Here is a 17,336-nt window from a genome sequence, read left to right as displayed (position 1 = left end):
GGACTGGGGTCTGTGCTCACTGTGGACTGAGGGCCTAGAAGCAGCCACGCTGACCTGGGGCTTTGGATGTGCTGGGTTGGGAGAGGGGGTGGGGGTTAAAGTGGGGTGAGAGCGGGGCTGGGGCTGAGAAGCTGGCCAGATCACCTCAGCAGCCAGCACCAATCCCTGGAATCCCTGCCTCCACCCCAGGCTGCAGGAACTACCATGACTCCCAGTTCACAACATTTAGCAAAGAGCCAAGGCTCAGAGGATGGAGGGCTGGCTGTGGGAGTCTGGCCCTCAGAGGGCCCCATGCCCTCCAGCCAGCTGCCTGACCGCCCCCTCCCAGGCCCTGTTCCTGCAGCCCAGCATGGGGAGCATGTCCTGGTGGAGTTGGGGAGGAGGGGGCTGAGCCTGGCAGACAGGCCAGACAGACAGACAGCCCTCCAGAGAGAGCTGGGTGCTGGCCGGCCAGCCATCTTGCTGGGCCGCTCAGGCAGACGGCAGTTGGCCAGGCCAGCGGGTTGCCTAATGAGCCCCACACAATTTTTCACCCCATATTTTTCCAATAAAAAAGCAGTTAGACTCCAACCACAGCCATCTGGCCGCCGGGCTCCGGAGCCTCCTGGCAGCACGGCCACCTTCCCCGCCAGCAGTCGGGTGCCCAGAGCAGGACTTGGGGGCAGCGTGGGGAAGCATGTGGGGGATTATGTGTGGGGGAGCCACATGTTTTGGGGTGGTGAGGGGGACCTGCGGCCCAGGACATGGGCTGCCCCCAGGGCAGGGCCTGATCCCTCAGAAGGAAAGGTGGTGGAGAGGCTTTCCATCCGTCTGTCTGTCTGGGTCTCTGACTGTATCTGGGAGGCACAATGTCCTCACTATGTTTGCACCTGGAGCCAGAGGCAGACCCAAGGCTGGCGAGGAGGGGCAGGTGGACTGGCAGGAGCCCAGGGTGGGGGCAAGGTGGGAGGGGCAGGTCCATCTGGCTTCACATACTGGAGCAAACTGGCCAGGAGAGATGGGCCTGGACCTTCCTTCCCACCCTCTCTGCCTGCCACGGCATTGCCAGCACCCAGCACGTGGGTGACCCAGCTTGGACAGACCCCATCGGCTGCAGCCTCTCACTCTCCCGCACCACCTGCAGGCCCAGCTTGCTCCTCCTTCACTGACCTCTCCTCCCAGGGCAGCCCAGGTGGCTTCCAACTGGCTGCTTCAAATCTGCTCTGTGCCAAGGAAAGTAACAGGTTAAGCTTGTTCCAACTTGTCCTGGGAGGCACCTCCGTGGGTGCGTAGGAGTTGCCCCCTGGCCCGTTGGCTGCCAGGCTCTGGGGGAGGCCAGGGCGCTGCTATAAGTGGACGCTGTCGTCCGTCCCGCCCATGCTCTTGCGGTCTCCTAAAGGCAGGACTTTGGCCATCCTGGACACCCTATGGAGACACTTGGCCTTCCTCCTGTCCAGCTCCTACTGGCTCTGCTCCTGGAGAAAGACAGTTGGAGCACTGCCGGGGGCAGAGGCCTTCTCTCTGCTCTCAGGAGGGGGCCCTGACACAGGCCAGCCAAACTGGGGTGGGGAGGCGGATGGTCACTTTGGCTGAGGTCCCGGGTGAGTGTCTGCCAGGGCCCTCTGACCTGTGCCTGCTTTTTGATGGGCCCAGAGGAAGTTACTCAGCGTCCAGAAATCCAGCTGGGGCAAAGGACAGAAGGCACTCAGGTCTCTCTGGTTATCCAAACTCTCCATACCCACCACCTCAACTCAGAACCAAACAGCCTTGAGTAACCAGATGTCCCTGCCACAGAGGAAACCAAGAAGTCTGAACCACAGTTGATACCCTTGGTGCAAAATTAGTGTCCCCAGGGGGCACTGCCAGGGTAAGGCTGTGCAGTAGGGACCTCCCAGGATGGTGGTTCCCCACTGGGCTTGAAACAAAAGCTGAACTTCTTGCCATGATTCGTGACCCCTCTGAGCTCATCCCCTCCCCCTCCCTCCTTCTGCTTCAGCTCCACTGGACACTCTGCACTAACATCATCCCTGCCTCACCACATAGGTGATCAGTCACTCTGTAAGATCAATGGTGTGAGAAGAGGGAATGCAGATGAAATGGCTGGTGTTAGAACTGCCCCTGGAGATTAAGTGGTCACTATGAGGAAGGGCTTCCCTACTGGCTCAGATGGTAAAGTATCTGCCTGCAATGCAGGAGACCTGGGTTCAACAATCCCTGGGTCAGGAAGATCCTCTGGAGAAAGGAATGGCAACCCACTCCAGTACTGTTGCCTGGAGAATTCCATGGACAGAGGAGTCTGGTGGGCTACAGTCCATGGGGTTGCAAAGAGTCAGACATGACTGATTGACTAACACTTTCACGAGGAAGAAGCCATTTGCCAAGAATGGCCAAGCAGAAAGAGGAACCTGATGACTGCAGATGGGCCATGCCAGCCTAGAAGGCTGACATCCAGGCCTTTAGGTGAGAAAATGAAACTACTAAGCCACTGTTGAGCCCAGTTTCCATTAGAGAAGTAAACGCATTTCCTAACTGGTCTGGGGCCCAGTCAGTTCTGACCATGCACCATCCCCGTCCCAGTGGCAGAAATACCAAGATTCAACCAGGGTGAATACCCTGGGGCCCTAGAGTGAGCCCCTGTCCTAGGGGACTGCTCTGCGAAGCCCCACGACCTCCCCTCCATCAGGCAACTCATGTGGTTCCGTCCAGGACCCCTCCTGTCTAGGCTGAGTGGCAACGCTGTCAGCTGCATGGAATCTCAGCCCTGGCCTCTGGCCTCCATCTCAAGCTGCCCAGGGACACAACTGAGTGTCACAGGACACCCACATGCTCACAGAGAAGGCAAACTTGGGTGACCTGGGAGGAAACCTGTAACTTTCCCTGGCTTACCAGTCAAGGGGCTTTCTAAAGCATGACTTGGCTCTGTCCACGTCTGCGGACGCGTCTCCTTACAAACAAACAGCAGCAGACAGGCTTATTCACTCTGTGCTAACTCGCTCACTGTAGCCCCCATCAGTCATGGAGTAGGTGGGGACACCGGGGCATGGAGAGTAGGCGGCTTCTCTCTCCCTCCTCTGACCTTGGATGGCCCTGCAAGAGCCGGGGGCTGTCGCACGTGGGACTGGGTGTGTCCCCACATCACCCGGGCAGCCCACTCAGGGCCCACCACCGCGGCCCCGGCCCAGTCAGTGTGAGGAAGACTGGACTCAGCCCTTCCTCCTCAGGAACCCCTGAGGCCCCAACACAGCACCCAGCCAGTTCCTTCCAGCAGAGGGCTCTGGGACTTGGACCCTAGACTTCTCAAAGACCCTCCAGAGTGGAGTTCTTCCCTCAGGTTGCACGGGGAATTGCCAGAAAGAATCACAGGTTCCAGACCACCCCCAGACTTGGCCAGAGTGAGTTTCTGGGCCAGCTCGAGGGTGTGTGTGAGTGTAGAGGAAGCCAAAGCCACAGCGCCCCCGAGCGCCCTCGGTCACAGCCCGCCAGCCCTGATGCTCAAGAGTTGATGGCCCCGTACAGTTCTCGGTGTGTGCGCTCGGGGCGGCCATGTGCGGCTGGGCTCTGGCTCTGCCCTTCCAGCCCCTGGTCTCCACTCCCAGGGTCCTGCCTCCTGCAGGACGGTGGACCCAAGGGTGCAGGGCCAGCGCTGACCAGGTGGCTCTGGAAAGAGCATTCAGGAGCCTCAGGGTCTCAGAAACCCCTTCAGAGCAGCCCTCGGCTTCAGAGCACTTTTCCTGCAAGTTGGTTTTAAATGAAAGGAGGCGCTGAGGGCCACGGGCCAGGACAGCCCTCTCCCAGGTGCTATGATCTAATTCACTAAAGCCATCAGGAGCGACAGCGCCTAAACGCGGCACCCGGCCTGGGGCTCACCTCGCCAGCGCCCACCATGCCCTGGACACCACACACAGGACAGCTGAGGGGAGGGCACCCAGGACCAGAGACACTTCCCAGCTGCCCTGCCCTCTCACCACCTTCCGAGGATGGTCTAGACCACAGCGACCCCACAGAGTTGGCAAAGTGGGCCAACTCACTTTGGACAGCACATCCTTGACCTCCCCATGCCCACACCCACACCTCCTCTATCCACCATGTGACTCCCATCGCTACCTCCACCTCCCCGCCCCTTGGAATAAACACTCACCTGGCCCAGATCAGTACCCCTGCCATGAGGCTTGTCATCTGGACCCCAGGTGTGCTCTACCGGCCTGCCGTGACCCTGCTCATCTGCCAGCCAGGCTCTGAGTTCTTTCCACACTTCCTCACCTGCTTACAGGCTGAGCTGTGCTAAAGCGTGAAGCCTGCAGGAGAGGGGCTGGCAATCTGTCCATCCACAGCTCCTGTCCAGGCAGGCCAGGAGGCACCAGGGAGGTGGCAACTGATGACCACACACCTCACAGACCTCCTGATGGAACCACGCTCCAGTTCACAAAACCTTGCTCAAACAATAGCGCTCAGCAGCCCTTCCGCCCACCTCTCACAAAGTGCCCTTACGTGCACTGTCCTTACTGCCTGGACACTCGTCCTCCAGTGCCGAGTGCCAGCCCCCAGGGCCCCACCCTGAGGACCAGGGGCTCCATCGCAACGGTGTGGTCACCTTCTGCCAGTCTCGCCACCTAAGATTCTTCAGGTGGGCTGTTCACTTGTTCACCAAAGATGGTGAAGCCAGACTGCCTGGTTTCCAGCTGTGTGACCTTGGGCAGGTTCCTTACGCTCTCTGTGCCTCAGTCGCCACATCTACATCGGGTAGTGGCAGGTCCTGCCCCATGGTGCTTTGGGACAAGCAGATAAGTGAGTGCTAGGTGCGTGCACCCATTGAGTCTCATGCCTGTTGCTGCTTTTCCAAGTTGAGAGCCAGTCCCAAGTGGTGCCGCCAACTGTATCCCTGCCCACAGAGCTCAGCACACAGTAGGTGCTCTGCAAACAGCTGCTGAGCCAAGAGCTCTTCCCCCGTCCCCTTGGACATACAGGGACTGACAGATAACCAGGAGGAAGGACTCCCAAATCACATGGGCCAAGGGAAGAGCTGTGGAAAGGAATGCAGAAGGGTGCTGGCACTGTGGGAGGACCCCTCACTGTCCCTGTGCTAACTCCCCACTGCATAAACCTCAAGACAGTGGAAATTTCACTGTTCCTGAAAATGGGGGGCTGGGGGGATTGCGAGGGACCAGGTGCTGCTGCTATTAGCAGAAGTGTCTGTTTGCGGGTGATGTTTGTAATCCCCAGCCTGGAAACACTGGGGGCTACACTTGGCCCAACAGACTGTGGCCCCTGCTCTGCCCACGGTGCCCCGATCCCAGGGAACCCTGGACTGATGGCTGCAGACAGGCCAAGAACTGGGGTACAGTCCTGCAGTCCCAGGGAGCCTGGGCAGCACCCCAGCATGGACATCCTTGGCATCCTCAGCCAGGCCAGGCTGGCGCCTCCACACCTGGGAAGCCACCCCCACCCCCCGCACACCCCACAGGAGAACCACGACCTTTCTGCCTGGTCTCCCGGGGCCCAGCCTGCCAGGGCCCAGGTCAGAAGCAAGGGCAGGTGAAGTGTGTGTGGGGGGCTTACCTTGTCATCCCCGTCGCTCTCGCTGTCGCACTGCAGAGGGGAGAGAGAGAGAGAGAGGGGAGTCAGTGTCCCACAGGCAAGCCAGCTGCTAGTAGGTGAGAAGGTGAGTGTGGGCTGGGGGCAGGGAGGGCCAGAGGCGGCTCTGGCAGAACCCCACCCTGACCTGGGGCTTCAGGTCGGGGATGGGGCTGTCCAGGAGCTGGGAGGGATCTGGGGGCCCCTGGCAAGCTCTGGGTCAGAGCTCCACTGAGACCCTGTTGCGGGGGCAGGGCACGGGTGCAGGCGAGGCAGAGGTGAGACAGAGGAGGACACGTGACCGGGGAGCCACAGACCAGCCACCGCCCGAGGCCCAAGTGGGCCCAGAGCCACCAGGTAACCCCAGGAAACACACGGAGACCCCACTCCCCTCTGGTCCCCTCCCAGGTGCTGAGCTCCCTGCGTGGTGGGGGGTGGTGAGATGCGAGGGGCTCCTGAGTGGTTATGTGGCCCATGGACAAGGGCTCAGGGGAGGGAGACGCAAAAGCCCAGCCTCGGGGCAACACGAGGGAAGGGTCAGGGTGGGGGCGCCCAGGACGCCTGCTCCCACTGCACGGCCCCTGCAGACGCCCCAGGAGAAACCACTACACACGTGAGGGAAGCTGGTTAACGAAAGACTGTGACAATCGTGTAAACACATCTTTGTTTTCAATTCTCAGTAAGCACAGAGCTCTAAAAAGAAAGGCTGCTCTAGAAACCACAGCAATTTTCCCCCAAAAGAATATAAAGGAAAAAGAAGCTCTTCCCACAGCTGTAATTGTGACATGTTTGTGTCAAGTGAATTATACTGCTGAAAGTAAATCTCCCTGGAACTCACAGGAGGCTGATGGGACCCTGGCAGACATGTGGGGGGTGCTCCCCAGACACATGCTGCTTCTGGGAGGGGGGGTCTACCCCAGACACACTCAGCAATGCCCGGGGCTAAGGGCTAGAGTGGTACAGTTAGAGTTCACAGAGTTGTGTCAGCCTGCCTTGGGCTTCAATGTGGTGGGAAAGTGACCCTGGGGACAGTGGGGACCCCAACCTGTGGCAGCAGGGATAGGCATCTGGGGGGATCTTCCTGAAGCTGAGAGCAGCTGCATGGACCCTCTGCCCCCCAGGCTTGACGTGCACCCTGCAGGGCCTGATCCGAGAACTCTGGGGGTTGGGGGTCCCTTCACAAAAGGCAGAAGGGGCTGTGGGCCCAGCTTCCTGACTGGACAACCATGGCAAGGGGCCCCTGCCCCTCAGGGCTGGCCGCTAGAACGGGGTGGCTGACACCTGGGAGGCAGAGCAGGAAGGTGAGCGGCCTGAACATGCAGTTTCACATGCAGAGCCCAGACTGCGTGCAATCATGTGACCGGCACTTCAGGAAACCAGGGTGAAGGGACTAAAGGGTCGTTGCCTGTGGGGATCGGAGCCTGGAGAAGGGCTGGCATGAACCATCTCTGATCCTGCAGAAATAGCGGAGCTGCCGGAGACCCCCCAATCAGGCCTCTTTATGCTTAATTAGCGGCACGGAGCCCCTGAGGTGGAAACTGCAATCCCATCAAGCTGTCAGGAGGCTGGGTCTAGGGCACAGCACACCTGTCCCTCGGCCCCCTGGGAAGCACCCCCAGGCCCGGGTTCACAGCCTTCCTGCACCTTCGGATGGGGCCACTGTGACAGCTAAATGATCTGACATTGAGGAGGGGGTGACACTGCCTTCCAGCGAGCGCACGGAGCCTATAATTAACCAAACAGCTCACCGTTCTCAGCCAGCACAGGCTGCGTCGTAAATGAATTCACGTTATTAAGTCCTACTGAATTAATGTTTAACTGCAATAGAGTCGGAATTGAATGAGGCAATTAATCAGGACAAGGAGGGAAAGAGCCGCATCTGTCTTGCGGGAACTGCCTGAGCGAGGCGACCTTCACGGGGCCGGGCTGGGCGGCCCTGGAAACTGCCACCCTGGTGTGGGTTTGGGTCCAGGCAGGGAGCCCACAGAGCAGGGGCCAGACCCTAGCCAAGTGCTGGTTGTGCAGGCAGTGCAAGACACCGGCTGTGGGGCAGATGCCTGCTCTGAGCTGTGCAGCCCTGGGCAAGTGCCATGACCTCTCTCTGCCTCGGGTATGTGTCTGTAAAACAGAAAACTGCCCACCTACAGGACTGCTCTATGGCTTATATGAGTGAATATGTGCAAAGCTCTAGGGCTGGGCACATACTCATTACCATATACAGTGAGATGGTATTTTCACCACCACCACCATTCAATGTAATTACTGTTGTCTTCCAAGAAGGATGAGAATGAGGGCTTCCCTCCCCTTTGGAATGGCTGATGGCCCTAACCCAGGGAGTTTCAAGGAGGTGTCTCCCAGCCCTGCAAGTGCTGGCTCGTATCCCTCACCATAATGGCTGCTGGCTAGATGGGGAGCCCTATTTGGCCCAGATGAGAGCCCAACGTCAACCCCAACCTTCCCTGCCTGCCCTTAACTCCAATCCCACTCAGCAGGAACCACACCCCTCTACTGGTCTACCAGTTCCTCCCAGCGTAGTCAAGCCAGCAAACAACGAAGCAGTAGGATCACTCGTCCAGGGCCATCCCCTCTGCCCATCTGTCAGTCAGCCCAGGGTTAGTCCCGAGTGCACCTCAGCTCACCTGAGAGACCTCAGGCTATGCCAGCCTGAATGCCTGGGACCCAGGTGATCTAAAGAGTGACTGGGGGGAGCTCAAGACCACCCAGCATAGGTCAGACACATATGTGAGCTCAGGGTCCTGCATCACAGAGCCCCCGAGCTCAGCTCCTCCACGTCCCAGGCCACCGTGATACTCTGCTAACAGATGGAACCTGCGATGTCTGAGGTTGCTGTGTGTCACCCATGCTGACGGAAGTGATGTAACAAGGGACACGTGGTACTTCCCAAGCTTAACTGATGGCAATCCCTGATCCCCATCCACGGGTGGACAGGCCTTGAGACAAAGCTTAAGAAGCCAAAAGCTAAATGAGGTTTCCACTGTCCTAATGGTTAAAAAAGAATCGCTGCCAACATTTAAAAATCTGGAGATTCCTCACTAAATCCTGCCTCTTACTGGGAATGGGGAGCCACATGCCCAGATGACAGCTCTGCCCAGCACTAGCAGGCCTCCCTGGGGGCTCCACTGTTACCCCACCCTGCCTCTCCTGACGCCGAGGGCCAGAGTGCTGGTCCTTGTTACAGGCTGGGAACATGGCCACACAGAGGCTTCTGGAGCCTGACCCCGGGGCTCTGTCCTCACTCCTCCACTTACGGTGATGTTGACCACTCATTTCACTTCTTGGAGCCTCAGTCTCCTCATCTGTAGAGACAGGGCTGAGGGGTTCCACAGTGGGGTGAGCTTGGGGTTCAACAAGTCACTGCAGTGGAGTGCTCAGAACAGCAGCTGACTGGCAGACTGGGCTCTGAAACTGTGAGCTGCTGCCATAGCCATCACCTCCTTCGTTGTCACTGAATGAGCTTCACCTTCATCACCTTTATCAGTGCGTCACCATCGCCACGGTCACTTTCACCGTCGCTGTTGTCTCCATCATCACCCTTGTCACCTTCGCCATCACCACGATCTGCCCCAGCCCCTTCCTGCATGTTATCCGACCAGCACTTAGAGGCACCTGAGTCCTCCTCCAGGCTTGCTCCCCTAGGGCACCTGCACAGGAGGTCAGCGGGGCTCAGCCCCATCACCGAGTCTCTTCCAGAAATCTGGGCAGTTATCTGCATGGGGTGAGCGCCGCTCATCACCCCCCACCAACTGACATGGTCGTTCAGCAGCCACAGAGACAGGCCTTGTTCTCTCAGCGTGAACATTAATTACCGTGTCACAACAGCGCTGAGGAAGGCTGCCGGTCTCCCACTCCTCAAACAAAGGCATAAAAAATTCATGGGCAGGGAGACCTCGCTGTTGAGCCTGTGCTCCCAGCAGACATTCTAGAATCCAGGGCTGGCCCAGAGTCACCTGTGGGGACAACTAGGGTCCCTCCATGTGCAATGGAGACAGAGGATCTGCCCTGGGGGGAGGGTGTTTAAGACCACCCCTAACTCAGCCTCCATCCAGGGGTCAGAGAGGGCAGAGGGGCAGCGTGGCCTGGCGCTTGGGGAGGAGGGGGAGATGGGTCAGGTCCCTGTCCCAGCAGCAGGACCTATGCTGTGCAAAGGCCCTGGAGGCCCTGCCTGCAGACCTGCCAGGGGGCGGAGGGGGCCGCCCCCCCCGCCAGCCTGGGCTTGGCTCGCTGTGGGCACTGTCACCTGCAAAGGCCTGAGCAGCTGCCAACTGGAAGTCGGCAGGATCCATGGTCTGCGTGTGAGTAGAAGGCGACAGGACCTTCTGTCCAGCCCACCTGGGTATGAAGGGAAAAAGATCTGAGCCGCTGGGCAGTGGTGTTGACCCCTGCCCTGGGCCGCAGCCGTAAGGCTGGAGGTGTGCTGCGGGGCACCTGGGGAAGCTCAGGGGACACTGGTCCTTGGTGCAGGTAGTGCTCACTGGGCGTGTTCTTGTGTGTGTGCTGAGACATGGGGAGTCGCACTCTGAGGCTTCTCAGACATGAGCACCTGGCATCCAGTCCAATGGGCGCTCTACCTGACGTTGTCTCGCCAGGTGCCCCAGCGAATGCGTGGCACCTGAAGAGTCAGACCTGCCGTGGGGCCACATGGTGCCACCACCAGGAGTGGTGTCCATGTGGGCAGTACACATCTGTCCTCATGGTTCCCAGCCTCCTGTGGCTCCATATATCGGCCCCAGCTTATTAAACATCCTGCTTGTTGGAGCCGCCTTGGAAGAACTGGGAGAGAAGAGCGGAAATCCATCCTTCTCTGCTGATAAAGGCGGAGGTGTCACCTTCATGTTTGTTGCAAACGCTCCATGGGGAGGCAGAACACATTCCAGTTAAGCGCTCCAGCAATACGGAGCAGATGAGGAGCGTGAACCCCAGGCGGGCAGCAGCCTGGGAGGAGGCTGCGCTGTCTGGTTACCACCCCGAGTGGACTGCCAGTCTGCTGTTCATCCTGTATGCCCACCTCCACCTTGGGAGTGAGCACCGCAGCTGATGGTTTCAGCCAGGCTCCCTGGCTCTGTCAGAAGGAGACCCCGGGGGTTCTCGGGGGTGGGGGTGGCCAGGAGGGCAGTGCTGGGGCCTTCGTAGTCCCATCTGTGGACCGGGGCAGCTGTGGTCATTGGGTGGTCAGGTCTGAAGTGTGGGGCGGTAAAGCAGCGGGAGTCGGGCACATGGCTGGAGAAGACTGCAGCCACCCATGCCTGCTGTGGCATAGGCCCACTTCATGAGGTGAGAAGGAAGAAGCTCAAAGGGTAAAGGGATTTACTTCCGGCCACGTGGCCAGTGAGCAGGGGCCTGAGCTGGGTCCAAGCCTCAAAAGGCCCTGTGCCACTATCCACCCTCCCCAGAACCACAGGCGAGCCCTGGGGCTATGAGGTTGACAGGAGAAAGGCAGGAGCCTAGAAGACCACAGGGTGTGGACTGATGCTGTGTTTGCTCACTGGGGTTGCTTCTCCACACTTCTCGAGTCCCCACCACAGATCCATCTGCTTACGGATGGGGAAACTGAGGGTGACTGGAAGCCCTCCCAGGGCATAGCTGGAGGGTGGGTGAGCAGGCTCCTAAAGCCATGCTCTTAACCTGGCCCATGTGGTCAGGGTCCCATGCCAGTAACTCCCTCGTGGCAGCTGAGACTAGATGGAGGTCCCAGTCCTGCCTCTGGCCACCTCAGCCCAGGAACTCCTGATCAATTAGGCAGGAGACCTGGATGGTGGATCCTGAAAACCCTATTCTTATTTACTCAGCTAATTCACTTTTTACGACTGTTTAGGCTTCAAAGCAAAACAAAGCACTAACTACCCAATTAATGAGCAATTAAGTTACTGCATCCTAAAGGCCAGGGAGCAGCTTCCTCTGTGAGCAGAGAAGGTGGGGAGACCACCGAGCAGGGACACATCGGGGGAAATGCCATCCACCACAGGTGGGGGCGGCAAGGACAGAGGGGCCCGAATCTGCCCGGGGCAGGTGCCCCTTTCACACTGCCTGCCCCATGGCCCCTCTGGGCCAGGAGAGCAAGCCCCACTAACCCATCCGTCCAGCTGTGCCTCGGCTGGTGGGGAGCTCATGGAGGGCAGTAGCAGAGTTCTGGGGCCACAGAGGCCGCCAAGCCTGGCTGAGAAGAGATGGCCACCAGGGCAGTGGGTTTCATAGGGCCTGAGGGACAAGAGGCTGGGGACCCTGCTCCCGCCTCCAGGGTCTCTTCTTGCACGTTCAGATGTGGCTGACAGCAGCCTCGGAGGGAAGCCCACAGAGACAGTACAAGGCTTGGTGGAAGCCTGGAAGTGTCTCAGACCCCGAGCCTAGGATGTTGCTGTGGACAACGTGGCTGCTGAGTGGCCAGTGTGTGGCTTGTCCTCAGAGGGCAGAGTCTGAGTGTAGCTGGCGCCTGATGAGAGGGGAGGACGACACAGAAGAAGCCAATCCCTCCAACCTGGAAGAGAACTCTGGGCTTTCTCAGGCCTGGCTGTTTGTGACCCGCCGGCTGCCTCACCTCCATCCCTGCCAGGCTGCCTTCCTCAGCCTTCCCTGAGCTGTGTGTGGAGCAGCACCCCACACGGCGCTAGTCAGCGCCTGGAACTCACCCTGCAGCCAATCTTCAACTAGTTGCTAATTTATTTAACATCAGCCTCCTTCTACTAAAACCCAAGTTCCCTTAGAACAAAGAGCTCATTCCTGCAGTCCAGAGCAGGTTGGGAGGCAGCGACTGAATGAGCGACTAAGGTGGCTACACACAGACCCCAGATACTGGGGGCAGGGAATGAATGCATCAATGGCTCAGGTGGGTACATACAGACCCTGGACAGCGGAGGCAGGGAATGAATGAAGGAATACATGGATGATTCTTGCTCTGACCACTGACCAGTTCCACTCTCCTCCTCCCCTCATGGGGTCTCCAGGGGTTGGAACCCAGAGGGGGCTTTGGGTGTCACACAGAGTGGGGTTGCTGCCTGTGGTAGGGGCCAGCCCCACAACACTGCCTTGGATCTCACACAATTCCAGAATGTTTTATCAGACAAAGTTCCTGAAGCTGAAGACCTGCTTTTTATCACTGGAGCCTTGACCATAACTGCTATGAAAAACACAAAGTTATGCTTCATTTTCTCTGGGTGCAGTTCCCACAGACACCAAGGAGAACCGGGGCATGGTCCTGCGGGTGACTTTGCCAAGAACACGCGCCTGGAGCCCTCCACGGCCTCTGCTCTGAGGATCCACGCTGGAAACCAGGCCTGGCACTCACAGCGTGAATGAGTCATTTTGCCCCATAAACTTCTCTCCCATGACTGCTCAGTGCTGTGGCCAACAACCCCCTCATTCCTAGGGCAAACATGTATCCAAATCTCCACAGGCCTCAAGGGCCACAACCTGCTCCTGCAACTGGCCGGCCACATTGTAATTACACCTGCACACAAGCACACGCACTCACAGTGCCATGTACACGCACACGCCGACTCACACTCACTGACACACACTCACTCACATGATGGGCAGGGTCTGGTGCATGCTGTTTCCCTGAGGAATGCCCATCCCCCAGGGAGCCCCTGGTTTGGGCCTCCCCTCAGATGGCACCCCTGGACCCTGAGCCTCAGGGGGCCACCTCCACATCCTCTCCCCTACTCTGTCATCCCCTTTGTGCACCCACTTCTCCTCTTGCCCATCAGCCCCTCCCTCCACAGCACCCATGAGAGCGGGCATCTCTTCAATCCTCTGACCTTGGGGCCTGGAGTGGCAGGTGGCCCACAGTGAGGGGGCCACAAAGACTTGGGGCCAGCCAATAGTCGCCACCTTAGGATCTACTTTCCAACCACTCCCAGCCCTGCCCGAGCTGCACGGGGACAGATGGCGCCCCTCAGAAGACCCCGTGGCCCTGGGCCCCACCTCAGGGGCCTTTCCAGGGCCTGGGTCCAGTCCTTCCTGCACACCGTGGACGGTGTGTGACACCAAGCCAGCTCTCCCTTTCTCATCAGCCCTCGCTGGGCTGGAATAATGAACAAGCCCCTGTCAGGAATGAATAAAAGATGGCCCCCGGCCCTGCCGCCCGCCGCTGACCTTTCTGGAGTCGACTGTATTAATATATTCTCCTGTTGTCAGACTCAAAGCGCTAACTGCCTTATGAATTATTTATCAACACAAAAAGTCTTAACCAGAACGGTGTTAACATGAATCCCTAACCTTCTGGGTCCCAGCAGCCCCGCCTGTTCTGCATAATTGAATTTCAGCTCCCAGCGGCCTGGCCAGGCTCATCACCCACTTGCTCCCCAAAATGACTGTCCCTCCAGCCATGGTTCCTGACACATGTGGCCGCAGCCTTGAGGGGTCCCGCAGGCTTGTCCAGAGTGTCTGTGTCCAGCCTCCTGGGACAGGCCCTGACTGGACTGGAGTTCTTCAGGTCGTGCTATCTGAAGGAGTGAGAGAGGCTGGGGCCTCCAGGGGACCTGAACTGCTCTGTGCTAATCTGAGGGGCTGGGGTCTGCCTGCACCCCAGGTTGGGCCAGGAGAGGAATGTACTCGCCCCACTGGCAGCTGCTCTGGAGGGTGGCAGCAGCCGAGAGAGGTGGGAGGGGTGAGTCCAGGAGCAGAAGCTGTCTCCTACTGGAGGGTCGGGAAGGAAGCTGGAGAAGACCCAGCATGGCTAAGGGGGCTGTGATGGCCCCCACAAGTTCTCCCAGAGTTCACTGTAGAGTAACCATGCTGTCCACAGCTCGGCCTCCTACTCCCTAACAGGCTGCTCTCTAGAGAATTCCAGAGCCACGTGCTCCTGGACGCCTGGCCCTCAGAAACTGTTACGGTGAATGTGGGTGTCCTAAGTAACTAAGTCAGTGCAATTGGCCACTTAGCAACTGATGGTCAACCCAGCCTGAAGCTTCAGGCCCCCAGCTTGAGCAGAGGGCCTCCCAGCTCCAGTCTGCCCGGTTGACTGCTCTCCAAAGCTTCGATGGGGTGGCTTGCACAGAGGAGTGCCAATGTCAGACGGTTTGGGTGGTTGGGACCAGCCTGCTGAAGCTGTGGGTTGGCAGGCCCCTCCCCTTCTCCTCTCAGGGCCCTGGCACACCTGCACCCCACCACGCATTTGCCCTTGGCCTGACTTCCCTGCTGCCCCTGACCACTGGCACAGTTTTCCCCAGAAATCCTGCAGTGCCCAGCACTCTTGAGAAGCACCCACCGCATCCACCAACTCCCCATCAGGGCAGGGACCCCAGGACTTGTTCTGCTGTGCCCCCAGTGGAACAGAGGCCGCAGGCCTCAGTGATGCCCTGGACAGACACGTGGAGCGTGACAGTGTCCTGCCCCACAGTGCAGAGAGTAACAGCGGGAGCCTGGCAGGCTTGCTTCTTCTCCCCAGTCCTGTGGGTTGGGTACCGTGGCTCCTCCCTCTTACAGATGAGACGACTGGGGCACCGAGTGGCACCCAGCCTGGCGGCTTCCCCTCATCTCCTGATGCAAGCCGAGACTCTGCTCAGCCCTGCCCGGTGGGCCCCTCATCCCCTGGGACTTTGTAGAGCCTTGGACCTGTGGTACAGCTGCCCAGTGGGCAGCGGCCAGCTAGTGCCTCTGACTCTGCCATCCCTGCTCCTCCCCTGCTCATGTGACACCTGGGGGCCACGCAAGATCTTCAGAGGCTCTGGGGTGTTCCTGACAGAGCAGAGTCAGGAGTCAGAAGATTCACTAACCCACAGGGCCAAGTGGGCCTGCTGGGACAAGCACCTGGAGCCCAAGGGCCTGGGTGCCCAGGGCTCCCAGGGGCAAGTGGCTGTCCAGGTCTGTGTCAACCCAACCTATGACCTGCGTGGGCACTTGGACGGCCTCCCCCCAGCCCATGCTGGGGCGCTGTCTCATGAGAGGGCAAGTGGAACACAGCAGCGGGGCAGGGACCCCCAGGGAGCACAGGACACCTCCTTCTCCCACACCAGCGTCCAGTAGGACAGAAGGTAGCCACGAGAAGTTTCCTGGCCCCTGGAGGAGCTCAGATGCTAGAGCCTTGAGGGGGATGGTGTCCTGCCCTAGCCAGGCTGACCTCTATGTGGGACAGCAGAGGAAGTGCCAAGGACCCAGATGCCTACAGAAGATGGCCACAGAGGGGCCCAGAGCATGCAGACACGACGGCCCTGGCAGGCAGAGCTGTTGGACAACTGCAGCACCACTTGGAACCACTCACACCAAATCCCGAGTCCTTGAGTTCTTCTCCCTCTTTACCAGCACCCTCACTAAGTCTAGCATCCATCCCTCCACACCAGCACCCCTCTGCCTGCACCACCACCGTCTACAGCACTGTGCAGGTCACCTGCTTACCTTCTGTTCTTCAGTCACTAAGTCGTGTCTGACTCTTTGCTACACCATGGACTGCAGCATGTTAGGTTTCTCTGTCTTCCACTATCTCCCATGCTTAAATTCATGTCCACTGAGTTGGTGATGCTATCTAACCATCTCATCCTCTGTTGCCCCCTTCTCCTGCCCTAAGTCTTTCCCAGCATTAGGGTCTTTTCCAATGAGTTGGCTTGTCACATCAGGTGGCCAAAGTATCAGTGCTTCAGCTTGAGCATCAGTCCTTCCCACTGAAGATTCGGGGTTGATTTCCTTTGGGACTGACTGTTTTGATCTTGCAGGTCTGTTTATCTTATTCTCCCTTTAGGAAGAACCTGCTGTCCAGTTGCTTGGAGAGCCCCCCACTGCCCAGAGCCTGCCCACAGGAAGCTGAACAGAGGCCCCCAAAGCTATGCCCTTCCTGCTGCCACAGGAATAGACAGATGGGTGGGTGGGTGGGTGGACGGTGGCTCCCCTGACAAGAGGCAGGTCAGACACGGGCTGGGGATGCACCACAGGTAAGGACACTGCTCACCCCACTCCTGCTGTCCCTGGTGACCCCTGAGCAGCGGCCACTTCCCAGCAGCAGCTGAAGGGCTGTCCCGTGCTCAGAGGCGAGAGGAGCATTCAGCTCCTGATTCCAGGGAGAGCCTGACGGACTTTTATTGCTTTTGTACAAATTACGGCTGCTCGGAAGTGGCCCAAGGAGCAGGGTAATGGATGTCATAAACCTGCCTCGTAAAGACGGAGCCTGCGCTGCATGGCTGTGTGCGGGGTGGGTTAGGGGAGGCCCTCGCTGGCCAGAGCAAGCAGATGGCTCTGTCAAGGGGGCTGAACTGCTCCTAGGTGGGCATGGGGCAGGCAGGTCTCAAGGTGGCTCAGGGGCTCCCTGGGCACATGTCCACCAGCCTTCTTGCCCTTGGACTCTCACTAGGGTCGAGTTCCTCACCACGTGCTGTACCTCCTCTTCAACCACAATTGTCCCTGGCTCACGGAGCAAAGCTGGCTAGTGACCCACATGTGGCTGCCCAGGTACCCCCATCCCCAGGAGTCTCTCTGCCTGCCCTCCCGAGCTCCAGGCCCACAGTTCCCAGAAGGCAAGACTGTGCCCCTTGTATCAGTGGATGAGGGTGGCGGGGTGAGAAACCTGAGTGCAGAGCCAAGAGCCACAGCTACCATTTCCAGTGCACGCACACACGTGTCACACACAGGCACTCAGAGCCCATGGGACACATGGCCCTGCTGTTGTGGTGAGAGCCTGACTGGCTTCGTTCATCACCACACTGGACAGGGCCTGGCCACCGCAGGTACTCGGCAGATGTGTGCGGGCTGCTGTTAGCTGCTACACACAGGTGTGCATGCTTGTCTTCCCCAGTAGAAGCTGTTGTGCCCCACCGAGTGTGACAGGCCCTGTCAGGATGGGT

The 17,336-nt window shown here is 58.8% G+C and overlaps 1 protein-coding gene across 23 annotated transcripts in view; it reads right to left on the bottom strand.

Moving 5' to 3' along the window:
* The window catches only part of FBRSL1 (fibrosin like 1), a 412,476-nt gene that overhangs the window by 355,561 nt on the left and 39,579 nt on the right, over positions 1-17,336 (bottom strand). For 22 of the 23 annotated variants that reach the window (XM_065904966.1, XM_065904976.1, XM_065904972.1 and 19 more), the window contains exon 5: positions 5,536-5,565. The exons of the other annotated variant lie outside the window; for it this stretch is intronic. In XM_065904966.1, coding sequence (XP_065761038.1) covers positions 5,536-5,565 — 30 coding nt within the window. The remainder of the gene's footprint in view (positions 1-5,535; positions 5,566-17,336) is intronic. 23 annotated transcript variants of the gene reach the window in all.

This window comes from Muntiacus reevesi, chromosome 13 (genome assembly GCF_963930625.1).
Source record: "Muntiacus reevesi chromosome 13, mMunRee1.1, whole genome shotgun sequence".
In the NCBI taxonomy this organism is placed as follows: domain Eukaryota; kingdom Metazoa; phylum Chordata; class Mammalia; order Artiodactyla; family Cervidae; genus Muntiacus; species Muntiacus reevesi.
This window is presented reverse-complemented; position numbering and strand designations above follow the sequence as displayed.